Source organism: Panthera leo, chromosome A1 (genome assembly GCF_018350215.1).
Source record: "Panthera leo isolate Ple1 chromosome A1, P.leo_Ple1_pat1.1, whole genome shotgun sequence".
NCBI lineage: Eukaryota > Metazoa > Chordata > Mammalia > Carnivora > Felidae > Panthera > Panthera leo.
The window spans coordinates 104,918,467-104,932,837 of NC_056679.1; the positions used below are offsets into that span (position 1 = coordinate 104,918,467).

At 41.8% G+C, this 14,371-nt stretch overlaps 1 protein-coding gene across 4 annotated transcripts in view; it reads left to right on the forward strand.

Annotated features, from left to right (window-relative positions):
• MEGF10 (multiple EGF like domains 10) overlaps positions 1-14,371 on the forward strand; it is a 181,432-nt gene that overhangs the window by 111,120 nt on the left and 55,941 nt on the right. For all 4 annotated transcript variants that reach the window (XM_042934177.1, XM_042934182.1, XM_042934195.1 and 1 more), the window contains 3 exons: positions 5,258-5,504; positions 6,908-7,028; positions 12,052-12,188. In XM_042934177.1, the coding sequence (XP_042790111.1) occupies positions 5,258-5,504; positions 6,908-7,028; positions 12,052-12,188 (505 nt within the window). The remainder of the gene's footprint in view (positions 1-5,257; positions 5,505-6,907; positions 7,029-12,051; positions 12,189-14,371) is intronic.

The window sequence follows — 14,371 nt, forward strand, 5'->3', positions numbered from 1 at the left end:
GGTTTAGGCTGCCTTTGCTCTTCTGCTTCTATTTCCTTTAGGTGTGCTGTTAGATTTTGTATTTGGGATTTTTCTTGTTTCTTGAGATAGGCCTGGATTGCGATGTATTTTCCTCTCAGGACTGCCTTCGCTGCATCCCAAAGCGTTTGGATTGTTGTATTTTCATTTTCGTTTGTTTCCATATATTTTTTAATTTCTTCTCTAATTGCCTGGTTGACCCACTCATTCTTTAGTAGGGTGTTCTTTAACCTCCATGCTTTTGGAGGTTTTCCAGACTTTTTCCTGTGGTTGATTTCAAGCTTCATAGCATTGTGGTCTGAAAGTATGCATGGTATAATTTCAATTCTTGTATACTTATGAAGGGCTGTTTTGTGACCCAGTATATGATCTATCTTGGAGAATGTTCCATGTGCACTCGAGAAGAAAGTATATTCTGTTGCTTTGGGATGCAGAGTTCTAAATATATCTGTCAAGTCCATCTGATCCAATGTATCATTCAGGGCCCTTGTTTCTTTATTGACCGTGTGTCTAGATGATCTATCCATTTCTGTAAGTGGAGTGTTAAAGTCCCCTGCAATGACCACATTCTTATCAATAAGGTTGCTTATGTTTGTGAGTAATTGTTTTATATATTTGGGGGCTCCGGTATTCGGCGCATAGACATTTATAATCGTTAGCTCTTCCTGATGGATAGACCCTGTAATTATTATATAATGCCCTTCTTCATCTCTTGTTACAGCCTTTAATTGAAAGTCTAGTTTGTCTGATATAAGTATGGCTACTCCAGCTTTCTTTTGGCTTCCAGTAGCATGATAAATAGTTCTCCATCCCCTCACTCTCAATCTAAAGGTGTCCTCAGGTCTAAAATGAGTCTCTTGTAGACAGCAAATAGATGGATCTTGTTTTTTTATCCATTCTGATACCCTATGTCTTTTGGTTGGTGCATTTAATCCATTTATATTCAGTGTTATTATAGAAAGATACGGGTTTAGAGTCATTGTGATGTCTGTATGTTTTATGCTTGTAGTGATGTCTTTGGTACTTTGTCTCACAGGATCCCCCTTAGGATCTCTTGTAGGGCTGGTTTAGTGGTGACAAATTCCTTCAGTTTTTGTTTGTTTGGGAAGACCTTTATCTCTCCTTCTATTCTAAATGACAGACTTGCTGGATAAAGGATTCTCGGCTGCATATTTTTTCTGTTCAGCACACTGAAGATCTCGTGCCAATCCTTTCTGGCCTGCCAAGTTTCAAAAGAGAGATCAGTCACGAGTCTTATAGGTCTCCCTTTATATGATAGGGCAGTTTATCCCTTGCTGCTTTCAGAATTTTCTCTTTATCCTCGTATTTTGCCAGTTTCACTATGATATGTCGTGCAGAAGATCGATTCAAGTTACGTCTGAAGGGAGTTCTCTGTGCCTCTTGGATTTCAATGCCTTTTTCCTTCCCCAGTTCAGGGAAGTTCTCAGTTATTACTTCTTCAAGTATCCCTTCAGCACCTTTCCCTCTCTCTTCCTCCTCTGGGATACCAATTATGCATATATTATTTCTTTTTAGTGTATCACTTAGTTCTCTAATTTTCCCCTCATACTCCTGGATTTTTTTATCTCTCTTTTTCTCAGCTTCCTCTTTTTCCATAACTTTATCTTCTAGTTCACCTATTCTCTCCTCTGCCTCTTCAATCCGAGCCGTCGTGGTTTCCATTTTGTTTTGCATTTCGTTTAAAGCGTTTTTCAGCTCCTTGTAACTGTTCCTTAGTCCCCTGATCTCTGTAGCAAGAGATTCTCTGCTGTCCTGTATACTGTTTTCAAGCCCAGCGATTAATTTTATGACTATTATTCTAAATTCACTTTCTGTTATATTATTTAAATCCTTTTTGATCAGTTCATTAGCTGTTGTTATTTCCTGGAGATTCTTCTGAGGGGAATTCTTCCGTTTGGTCATTTTGGATAGTCCCTGAGTGGTGAGGACCTGCAGGGCACTTCCCCTGTGCTGTGGTGTATAACTGGAGTTGGTGGGCGGGGCCGCAGTCAGTCCTGATGTCTGCCCCCAGCCCACCGCTGGGGCCACAGTCAGACTGGTGTGTGCCTTCTCTTCCCCTCTCCTAGGGGCGCGATTCACTGTGGGGTGGCGTGGCCCGTCTGGGCTACTTGCACACTGCCAGGCTTGTGGTGCTGGGGATCTGGCGTATTAGCTGGGGTGGGTAGGCAAGGTGCACGGGGGCAGGAGGGGCAGGCTTAGCTCGCTTCTCCTTAGGTGATCCACTTCAGGAGGGGCCCTGTGGCAGCGGGAGGGAGTCAGATCCGCTGCCGGAGGTTTGGCTCCGCAGAAGCACAGAGTTGGGTGTTTGCGCGGAGCGAGCAAGTTCCCTGGCAGGAACTGGTTCTCTTTGGGATTTTGGCTGGGGGATGGGCGGGGGAGATGGCGCTGGCGAGCGCCTTTGTTCCCCGCCAAGCTGAGCTCTGCCGTCCGGGGGCTCAGCAGCTCTCCCTCCCTTTGTCCTCCAGCCTTCCCGCTTTCTGAGCAGAGCTGTTAACTTATGACCTCCCAGACGCTAAGTAGCGCTTGCTGTGGGAACACAGTCCCTCTGGCCCCTCCGCTTTTGCCAGCCAGACTCGGGGTCTCCGCTTGGCGGGGGAGCCGCCCCTCCGCCCCGGCTCCCTCCCGCCAGTCCGTGGAGCGCGCACCGCCTCGCCGCCCTTCCTACCCTCTTCCGTGGGCCTCTCGTCTGCGCTTGGCTCCGGAGACTCCGTTCTGCTAATCCTCTGGCGGTTTTCTGGGTTCTTTAGGCAGGTGTAGGTGGAATCTAAGTGATCAGCAGGACGCACGGTGAGCCCAGCATCCTCCTACGCCGCCATCTTCCCTCCTCCCTGAATAGCTTTTAAAAAATAAGTAAAAGTATTGAGGGTTGTATTTAATCTTGCAAGAAGTGGGATCAAGGATACCTTCACATTTCGGGAATAAGATCATTTATAATACAGAGAACGGTGATGAACTAAATCACCAAATCGACTGGTTCAGATTATAGGATAAGGGATTTGGCTTATGTGGAATGAAGCTGTTCCTTACTCTTAGGATTGATGAACCAGGGAACAAGTTACAAAGGATTGTGTAACTTACCTTAAAAACAGGGTATGTTCTTTTCTACTTGGATACCCTAGGGGGTTTAAAAAAACATACTGTGTATTTTTTTTAAAGTATAGCTCCTAGATTGAAAGAGTTATAATTGAACAAAAAATTCTGTGTCCATATCCATAGGCAATAAAGGAAACAACTGTATGAATAACAATGAGGCTTAAATCTCAGAACTACTACCTAATCTTTCTTTGTGAAAGATGATTGTGAATTCTTAGGTAATTGCTTTCTTGATCTGCCTTAGATTCAATAATCTTCTTATTGTTTTTAATTGCGCTAAAGTATGTTTATTAAGGTGGTAATGAGAACGAAGCCATGCTGATTAAACACAAAATTATTCATTTAAACCTTTTGATGTTATAAAATGAAAGGTTGATTCTAATATTGGAAGGTGAATCCTGTACATCTCCTAAGTTATTTGCTGTGTGCCTAGTTTGTTTTGTTTTCCAATGGTTGATTCTAGATCTGTTAAAGTTACAGAATTTTTACGAAGTGAAACTGTGTCTTAAGTCATAAAAGCAGTTTATCCTAAGAGCTCCAGGCAGGGTGCTTCTTCCCTAGTGTTTTTTATAGCATCTAATTAGTAAATAAATGCACAGCTGGGTAGGCAATGCATATTGAGTTAGTTTTGCTTATCATCCCCCTTTACAATTTGTAGAAGGTTCGGGATTGAAAATTTTTCCTTTCCTGCTCCCCTATTCCTGCTCATCGACTTGAATTGCAGTCATTCCTCCTTTCCTTTGGAATTATGCTTTTAAATCTATTTCTCAAATGTTCTTTTCTGTTACTGTCTTACCTGGTTTCGTGTGCCTGTTGTCTTTTTCCTTTGCTGTCCAGTTTCAGTTTCATGTTTGTCTAACTGTTTAAATAGATTTACTGAGTTTATTTATTTTTTAAACGTTTATTATTAAGAGACAGAGAGACAGAGCATGAGCATGGGAGGGGCAGAGAGAGGAGGAGACACAGAATCTGAAGTAGGCTCCAGGCCCTGAGCTGTCAGCACAGAGCCTGGTGAGGGGCTCGAACTCAGGATTGGTGAGATCATGACCTGAGGCGAAGTCGGATGCCCAACCTACTGAGCCACCCAGGTGCCCCAGTTTACTTTTTTTTAGCAGTTATTTATTTTTGAGAGAGAGAGAGAGACAGAGAGACAGACAGAGCATGAGCAGGGGAGGGCCAGATAGAGGGAGACAGAATCCACAGCAGGCTCCAGGCTCTGAACTGTCAGCATAGAGCCCGATGTGGGGCTCAAACCCACGAACCAGGAGATCATGACCTGAGCTGAAGTCAGATGCTCAACTGACTGAGCCACCCAGGCGCCCCAGTAAGCCAGTGAATTTAAGTATTTGTATCAATAATTTTCTCTCTTTTCGGATTACCTCCCAATCCACACATTCTTTGACACCTTGAAAGCAGATCAGTTTTCTTTTGGATTACTCCAGCCTAGACCTATAGCAGGGTGGGTTCCCTCCACAGTAGCTCTGCCTACAGGACCCCTCTTGGTCTCCAGGATCACTGCCTGAGGCAGGCCCCTGAACCTCACTTACTTCCTGATCTACTGCCATTCTTCTTGCCCCATCTCCCTGCCTCTTGTGAGCTCCTTCCTGCCCCTTCCTCGAATGTAGCTAGATGACCTTTCTAGGACACAAATCTGCATTGTCTCTCATTGTTCGAAATCCTTTACGGCCAATACCGTATTCTCAAGATGCAATCCAGTTCCTTAGTGTGCATTTAATCCCTTATATGAGCTGAACCTTCCCATCTGGGTAGCTGGCCTCCTCTCCCCGCCCCCCCCCCCCCCATTAGTTACATCTCCCCTAGCCATTGACTCTAGCCACATCAAACTCAACACTCTGGGTGCAGGAAACAGGCCAAGCAAAGTCATGACGCTGGAAAACGTAGCTCTGCTTGAGCAATGGACTGATTGGAAGTGGCCCACTTAGTGCTGGTCACATTTATGAAGCATTGCCTGGGCTGGTGGCAGAGCCACGATGTCCAGCTGAGGAGGAGCAGCGAAGTGGTCATGAAGCTGTCTCGTCAAGGGGAGAGGAAAGCGGGTTCTGAAGAGCTTGCTCTTACCCGCACCCATACTCTGACACCCTCCATTGTTTTTCCCCCTCTTCAGCCTGTGACGGTGATCACTGGGGGCCCCACTGCAGCAGCCGGTGCCAGTGCAAAAACGGGGCTCTGTGCAACCCCATCACGGGGGCTTGCCACTGTGCTGCAGGTTTCCGGGGCTGGCGCTGCGAGGACCGCTGCGAGCAGGGCACCTACGGTAATGACTGTCGCCAGCGATGCCAGTGTCAGAATGGAGCCACCTGTGACCACATCACGGGGGAATGCCGCTGCCCGCCGGGATACACTGGAGCCTTGTAAGTGACACAGGGCCGCGCAATGTGGCGGAGGCCTCTCACCTTCTCCGTTCATGCTGCTGCCACCATCGTCTTCCCGTGCTTCTGTTTCTCTTGCTGCCTGAAGTCACAGAGAGGCCGGGGCTCCAGACACAGATGGGGAGATCAGCAGTGACAGCCACTAGATGTTCCTGCTGTTTAACTCTTGAACATCAGACCCCAACCAAAGTCGGAGGGCCGGCTTCCATGCTGTCCTTCTGGCAGGGCAGAGACAGAGAGGACTGGGATGTTGCATTGAGTGGAAATATTTGGGGGTTGCTGGGGCAGATTTGAGGATCTGCTTCGATTCCCCGACAAGTGCATTTATTTTACACTGCTCATAGGTAATGATCCGTGCTGTTCTGCTTTGTGTGGTAACTAATTAGCTGGAGAAAGTTGGGGTGGGTTTAGTGCCCTAGAAAAGAGAAAAAGGGGAAGATGTTGGAAATAGTCCATGATAAAAGCTTAACTGGGTTATTTAATGCCTGTGGATACATATGTTGCCTTGTGAACATGAAAGAAATGTATCACATCTGTGTAGGATATGTGGGTGCAGATAGTTTCATTCTTTCTGGATCAAATTGGAGCATCTTCTTAACCTCCACTACTTTCTTTATTTGGTATGAAGGACATTCTTCAGTGGCTTGTATAAGCAAACAGAATAAGAGGCAGAATTTGCCAAAAAAAAAAAAAAAGTAGGATATAGAAAAATATCATTCTCTTACTGGGAAAATTACACTTGTAAATCACAGAGCTAAAACTTGAAAAAATGCGGCTGATTAGGTAAATACTTCCTGCCAACAGTATTAATAGCTATAAAGTAGAGCTAAAGGAAAAACTGCATTAGCCTAGAAAGCCCTGGTTTTTGGGAGAATGATCATCTCAAACGACTTAATTGTTAATATTGCTCTTACGGGTTTTTATCAAGGCCACAATGGGCTTTGGAAAACTTGGACCAATTTTACAGGAGAGCAGACAAGACAAAGCCTTAGCGAGGAAAGTTCATTCATAGAAAAAGGGTGGGGGTTAAAGTCATGGAAAACGATCAGTTTCAAGAAGAGATTGTTGGAGATTAATTATGAGGAATATGTACACAAAGCAGGGGCTGTGCCAGTGTTTCAGTCTCCTTTGAGGTTTGAACAGACACATAAACAAAAGCAGATAAAACAGTTTCATCACAAAATACCCCCAAAGAAAGGAAAGGTCTAGGTGACCCCTCAACGACCTTTCCAGCCAATGTGGTTAATACCTTGATGTTAACGAAATGAAGAATTCCGAACAGACAAAGCTATCTGTTTTAGGGTCCTGGGTGCTGTTGTGTCTGAACCCGAGGGTCTTGTGGTTGGGTCAGTAATGGTATCTTTTGTCACACCTCAATTCCTCAGCTGTGAGGATCTTTGTCCCCCTGGCAAGCACGGCCCACAGTGTGAGCAGAGATGCCCCTGCCAAAATGGAGGAATATGTCATCACGTCACCGGAGAATGCTCTTGCCCTTCTGGCTGGCTGGTAAGCTCCCTTCCTCCCCTCCCCCACCCCAAAGGGCACATAGGAGACTTTAGCACAAAGGAAAGTTGTACCGATGGTTAAAGGTGGCAAAACTGGAAAGACCTGAGCATTTTTAAAGCTGGAAGCCTTCCGTCCATTTTCAGGCAGAAGGTGATTAAATCTTGAAGTGCACTAAGGGTCCTCATTGGAAAACATAGTGGCCACCTGTCCTGCACTTTCCCTCAGGATAAAAAAAAAGGGAAATATTTCATCTCGTGTATGACAGACAATGCTGTTAAACACTGGAAGAATCTAAATATTAACATACCTCGGAGATACTTCGGGTTTGGTTCTAGACCACAGCAATAAAGTGAATACCACAATAAAGTGAGCCAAATGAATTTTTTGGTTTCCTACAGCATATGAAAGTTATTTTATACTATACTGTAGTCTATTAAGAGTGCAATGGCATTATGTCTAAAAAACCAATGTACGTAACAAAGCAATTACATTAGTAACATCAGAGATCGCTGATCACAGATCACCATAACAAACATAAAAGTAATGAAAAAAATTTGAAATAATGTTAGAATTACTAACATATGACTCAGATATGTGAAAGGAATAAATGTTGTTAGAAAAATGGTGCCGGGGTGCCTGCGTGGCTCAGTCAGTTACTTCGGCTCAGGTCATGATCTCATGGTTTATGAGTTCCAGCCCTGCATCAGGCTCTCTGCTATCAGCACAGAGCCTGCTTCAGATCCTCTGTCCCCACTTCTCTGCCCTTCTCCCCTCTCTCTCACATGCTCTCTCTCAAATATAAATAAGCATTAAAAAAAAAAAAAGAAAAGAAAAAAATGGCGCCAACGCGGGGGAAAAAATGAGCCCCTGGCTGGCTTAGTAGAGCGTGCGACTCTTGATCTCAGGGTCGTGAGTTGCAGCCCCACGTTGGGCATAGAGCCTACTTAAAAAAAAAAAAGAAAAGAAAAGAAAAAGAAAAAGAAAGAAAAATGGTATCACTGAACGTGCTGAATGCACGATTGTCACAAACCTTCATTTTGTTTAAAAAACAAAACACGCGGGGTGCCTGGGTGGCTCAGTCAGTTAAGCGTCTGACTTCGGCTCAGGTCATGATCTCATGGTTCATGAGTTCGAGCCCCACATCGGGCTCTATGCAGCTCAGAGCCTGGAGCCTGTTTCGGATTCTGTGTCTCCCTCTCTCTCTGCTCCTGCCCTGCTCACACTCTGTCTCTGTGTCTGAAAAAGTGAATAAATGTTAAAAAAAAAAAAGGAAAGAAAGAAAAGAAAAGAAAAGAAAAGAAAAGAAAAGAAAAGAAAAAACACACAATGTGTCTGTGAAACACAATAAAGCAAAACACAGTAAATGAAATATGTCTGTAATTGTTTTTATAATTAAGTTCCATGGATCACTATTGTTCTTTGAGACCATTATTCTCAACAGAGTGAGTGTTATGTGAACAACTGATCTGGTCATATATTTGTGGAGGCACAATTGAGGTGAACCAGGTTTATTACCAGGTATGGCAGAGTTTCTCAAAGCCTTTTGTATGCAAATCCAAGAGGAAGCTGTCACTCACCACACCTCCCAAACTTTGACCATGTTACACTTTCTTCGTGTCGTGTCTCACGGGCTTAGTGTTTTGCGACATTGCAACACACTCAATATCAAAGCTGATTTGCCAACTAGCTTTCTCTGAAACCTGGGTGTGATATGGTCATTACCGGCATTGGTTTGTGCGTACATCTGCTTGAAGGCACAAGAGTGAACGACCAAGGTCTGTTTCCTTCAATAACAAACAAAAATTAAGAGAACGGTTCACTTCACTATCCCCTTCTATCACCAGCAGCTGTAGTGAAACTATGTTGGTAGGGTCATAAGAGACTTCTTGATTATCAGATCCAGTGCTGACCTTTCTGTGCTCATTCTGCTTGACTTCACCAAAGCTTCCAACCCTGTTGCTCATCCGCCTCCCTTTCATAATCTTTTTCTCCATTTATTTGATAACCCCTCTCCTACTTCTCTTACTGAAGATCTCTTTTCCTAACCTCCTTCTTCTTCACACCTCTTTATTACAGCATTTCCTAGGTTTCAGTCTTATCCTTCTTCTCTTTTCTCACTATAAATCTCTGAAAATCTCACCCAGATCCATGGCTTTAACAGTCATCTACTGATTTTTCCCAAATCTTGACCTTCCTTCTGAGTCCAGACATATATTTGTCACTGTCCTATTAAACACCCCAACCCAGATGACCTGTAGACATGAAGCCACCATCTACTTGGGCTCCACCCAAGCTGGAGCCTTAAGGGCCAGACATGGAGTAGAATTGGTCTGCTAATGCCCTTGTTGTAGTCCTGAAGCAAAGGAGAACTGGAGTTCACATCCCAGGGAGAATCATGGGAAGTAAGGGAGAGTTCAAGATGTGAGGACCATGTAGACAAGGGGAAACGAAATATTAGACCCAAGGTGAGCGTTAGAAAGGTAAGCAGACAAGACAAGGTCTGGTTCTAGAGGCAGAGCCCAAAGAAACCCCTTAAATCAATGGAGTCAGAGTGAGGGGCCTTTACTGAGTGGCTGATGATGGGGTGAACAAGGGAGCTCTTGAGAAGTACTGAACTGGCTCGAGCCACATCAAAGTCATTGCTAATGAAACAAAACTTGTCATGAACCCAAGTCTTTCTTAAGGCTACTCCTTTTCTGCTTTTTAAAAATCTTCGTTAAAACCAGCATTTCTTTCTTCTTGCCCAAGGTAGAAATACTGAATTACCTTTGACTCCTTCTCTTCTTCATTTCTTATAAGCAGTCTTTTGCCGTTGTTGGACATTGCTTGGTTCTTGGCAAGGGAAGGATTTTGTTGGGGCAGCAGAGTATCCGGAAAGCTCCATGTTCTTTGGATGAAGAGTTATAGGCATTCTACTCCAGGACTATTGTATAGATGTTGTCTGTATAGTTGCCTCATCTTGAGATTGAAGCTTTCTTCTTGGTTGGGATGGTTATGGTATGGGATACTGACAGCCACAGGCTTGGACCATGAATCCCAATTACTGGGTAGATGGATCTTCCCATTCTCCAGTGTGTCTGTACTCTGAGGCTGCTACCTTGGTAGAAGTTTTTTTACTGAATGCTTCAGGTCATTTCTCAATCTGTGAATTGAGAGCTGAGCTTCTAAGGTATACTTCTCTCTACAATATTTTATTTGTGCTATTACTCTAGGTGCTTTTCAAAGATGAAATATATACCTTTTACATATACACACACATGCATTTCAACTCCTAAGAATGCCTTACTTAAAGCTATTTGCTCACGTTAATCTTTACTCACAAACAATATTTCAACAACATCTCTAAAGCTGATGGGGGACCATTACAAAATGTGGGTAGGGTCAGTCCCTGGGAGAATGAGAATTTTCACCAGAATTTCTGCTTACCGCAGATTGACCCTTGGCACATTGTTTTTTCAGTCGTGTTGTTATGGTGTGCTAGAATGGAGGGATTAGAGCTATTTTTTCATCTGTCCCCCTCATCACATTGTGAACTAATTAAAGGTTGTGACCTTATCACTTTGATTCTCAGAGCTTAACTCTATGCCTGATGCATAGATGATTCTCAGTGAGGCATTGATTTGAATCATCTCTCAAAGGCTTTTTCAGTTCCAAGAGTCTGTGGAAGAACTTTCCCTGTTTGTAGATAGCTAGAAACCACCAGAGGAGACTTAATTAGCACACCAACTGCCTTTGTGGGTAGCCAGGAGTTAGAGGAAATGTATTTTCTTATGCTATCCAGAATAAACATTTACAAAACCATCTGGTGTTTGCTAGCCTCCAATTTCAGAGTGCCCACAGTCTGCCTTTTTTTAGAGAGAAGGACAAAGCAACAGCTTGCAACAGTTAAAAAAAAAAAACAGTTTAAAAATCCCTGTTATTTGGGAAATGTTGTTTGCTCTAACAATAATTCCAATAAACAGATGATAAGCTACAAGCCCAAGTTATATGACCAAGTGAAGCAGAAAACGGGAAGGTATTTCACTGACTTATTGGCACTTATTTATATAAAGCAGAGGATTGGGTTAAATATAGTGACAGTGCCTGACAAGATGGACAGCCTCTAGGGTGAGGAAACATGTCCAAGTTCCTCTCTTGATTTTTCTTCCCAGGAAATAAGCTTTCCTATTGATCTTGGCCCACCAATGTTTGTTCAACCTGCTGAAAATAAAAGTGTTTTTCTCTCATAATAAAATGTCTAGGTTCATTCTTGTAGAACTACTTCTTAGGCAATGTTACTGTTAATCCAGGTACACAAAATTTCCGTCTTATGCTACATTATACCTTGTAAGAAATAAAGCCAATGATAATGTGTGTTTTCCTTAGAACATATGGTAAAGCATTTGGATATTGTATTTGCACCAGATGTTGCCATTCATGTAATGGATGTTCAGTAAGTATTGTTGACTTATTGTACATGTATGACACAAGGAAGAACGCTTAGGGGGATTTATAAATTCCTTAGGTTACCATAATAATTTTGTGTAACTTTATCTTAAACTTCAGTTTTTTAATATGGATATTTATTAAGATTATTCTGCCATCTTTTCTTAAAAAAATATTTATTTTGAGAGAGAGAGTACGTGAGCAGGGGAGGAGCAGAAAGAGGTAGAGAGAGAACCCCAAGCAAGCTCCCTGCTGTCAGTACGGAGCCCCATGCAAGGCTCGAACCCACGAACCATGAGCTCATGACTTGAGCTGAAATCAAGAGTTGGACGCTTAACTGACTGAGCCACCCAGGTGCTCCTGTTCTGCATCTTTGAATGTATCTTGAGATCTAGGCTTACCAAGTAAATAAGTCCACTTAAAGTTCCTAACATTTTTTAGATGATGTACAGAGTGTTCTAAAATCCCCTTCATCTAGTTATCTTGCAGCCCTGTTCCCTTATCTCCTCCTCCTTTTGTTTCCTCTCTTCTTTCCCTCCTCCTTTAGCCCTTCCCTGGCTGGAGGCCCATGTAATTTTCCAAATCTCTTTGAATGCAGGGCACAGTGTGTGGTCAGCCTTGCCCTCAGGGTCGCTTTGGAAAGAACTGTTCACAAGAATGTCAGTGCCATAATGGAGGGACGTGTGACGTTGCCACAGGCCAGTGTCATTGCAGCCCAGGATACACAGGGGAACGGTAAGGGATAGTCTTATCTTTCTCTGACTGTTCATAATGGTGTGAAAGGAAAGCCTGCAGAGCCGAGGGAATACCTTTGCTACTACGTGTCTGTGACTGTTCTGTAATATTCCAGAGGCGTCTATAAGGTATCAATGTGTTCGACAGATTTTTTTCCCAACTCATTGTGTAGAAATTGAACCATCGACAGTGATGGTGAATTGAAGACAGACAGCATTAAAATAAAGAAATAAAATCCCAGCTATTCAGAACCTGTGATAAATGTTTCGTGCTCAACAGTTGAATGGCTGGACAGCCACTTTTTACATTTTAAATAGTTTTTGATAGATTTATTCCAAAATTGGATGTGTATTTGGTTAGCTTTAAAAAGTATGCTGGGCATAAAGTTACCTTTTTATGATTCAGTATTCCATTAAGAATACCAGTCATTTCCCTGTGGAGTAGCGACCAAGTGAGATCCAATGGGACTTTGAAGATTATAAGAGCAAATGAATGGCTGTGTTCATCTGGCCCTTCCATCCACTGTCATTTTTTGTATCAGTGAAGGGTTACCCTAGACGGCTTTGCACACCTTACTCCTTCTAATTTTCTCTTTCCTCTCTTACATCCTAAAAGACCAGATAACCAAGCTTTTTGGATGTGTGCATACAGTTAGAGAAAAAAGACTTGAGAGGTAGGAGATTATAATGGCTCACAACAAAGATTTTTTGGAACCTGTGTCCTTAGATACATCCTTATTGCTAAAATAATTTTACTTTCCTTTGGGGTTGCTCTCAGGATTCAATAAGTACATTAAAGTGGTTAGAACAGCATGGAAGCTTACAAATATTAGCTGTTATTATAGTTGAGTGATTTCTCTGAACTGTACAAATACTAGTGATTGTCAATTTGAGTGATGTCTGGGGACCAAATAAAAATTAGCTATCATTATTTTTGATGATATCTGTGACCTAAGAATTTCTTCAACTTTCTTCCCTCATTATTATTTTTTTTTTCCCAAAAGGCTGATCTGTTTTTGACTTTTAATAAGATACTATAGCACTAATGGAAATCCAGTAAAATGTAAATGATAGTTATTTCTAGATTGTGGGAATACTGGAAAATTTGTTTTCTTGCTACGTAATTTCTCTAACTTTATATAATCAATATGTGTTTTTATTATAATTTTATTTTTATGAATATATAATAATAAGTATAATTTAAAGTAAAAAAATAAAAATAAACAAACTTTGAAGAAGAAAAAAAAAGAAAAAAATATGATGCTATATAGTGTGGTCCCTCACTTCCCCCTCCCAACTTAGAAATTTGCACTTTCGTATTAAATTTATTTCTAAGTATTTTGTATTTTTGGGAAAATCCCATTTCAGTTTCTAATTGGCTATTTCAGGATAAAGACAGGCTTGATTTTGAGTGTTTTTATTTAGTTTCTCTACCAAAATTTTTAATTAATTCAAATGTTACTTAGCAAACACTAAAGTTATTTTATCACCTACCCCCCCCAAAAAAGATATTTGTCTCTATAATATTTATAAGGGTTGTTTCATTTATTTATATTTATAAGGGTTGTTTCATTTTCTTGAAATAATTGCATTAATTGAAACCTTTAAATCAGTGTTGACAAACAGGTAAAACTGGGAATTCCTGTCTTCTTCCTAATTTCATTGAAAATGGCTTCAGTGTAGTTTCATGCTCATTACTGGTTTTTAGTAAAATTTTTCATGCTTGGGTGTTTTTTTTTTTAATCCCAGTTTTTATTAGGAACTTTTATTAGTGTTATCTATTTAACTTCTTTAAAGTTAATGAAAGGCTTCATTAAAGGCTTTTCATCTTTTGTTAATGTAATTATGTATTTTACCTTTATTTTTTGATGTTGCAAATTATTGACACCTTTCAGAGCATGGTTTTTGTAACATGTAACTGAGCTTCTCAAAAAGTTTATGTGACCTACATCCTGGCTTATTGTTATATTTTGGATAGATGAGGATAATAGCTTTGTCTAATATTTTAGGGCACTAAAAAATTAAATACAGACCCTTGAAAAATTCAGGGGTTTGGGGCACTGACCCCCTATTCAGTCGAAAAATTGCACGTAACTTTTGACTCCCTCAAAACCTAACCTAATAGCCTACTGTTTAGGGAGCCTTCCTGATAATATAAACAGTCCGTTGGCACATATTTTCTAT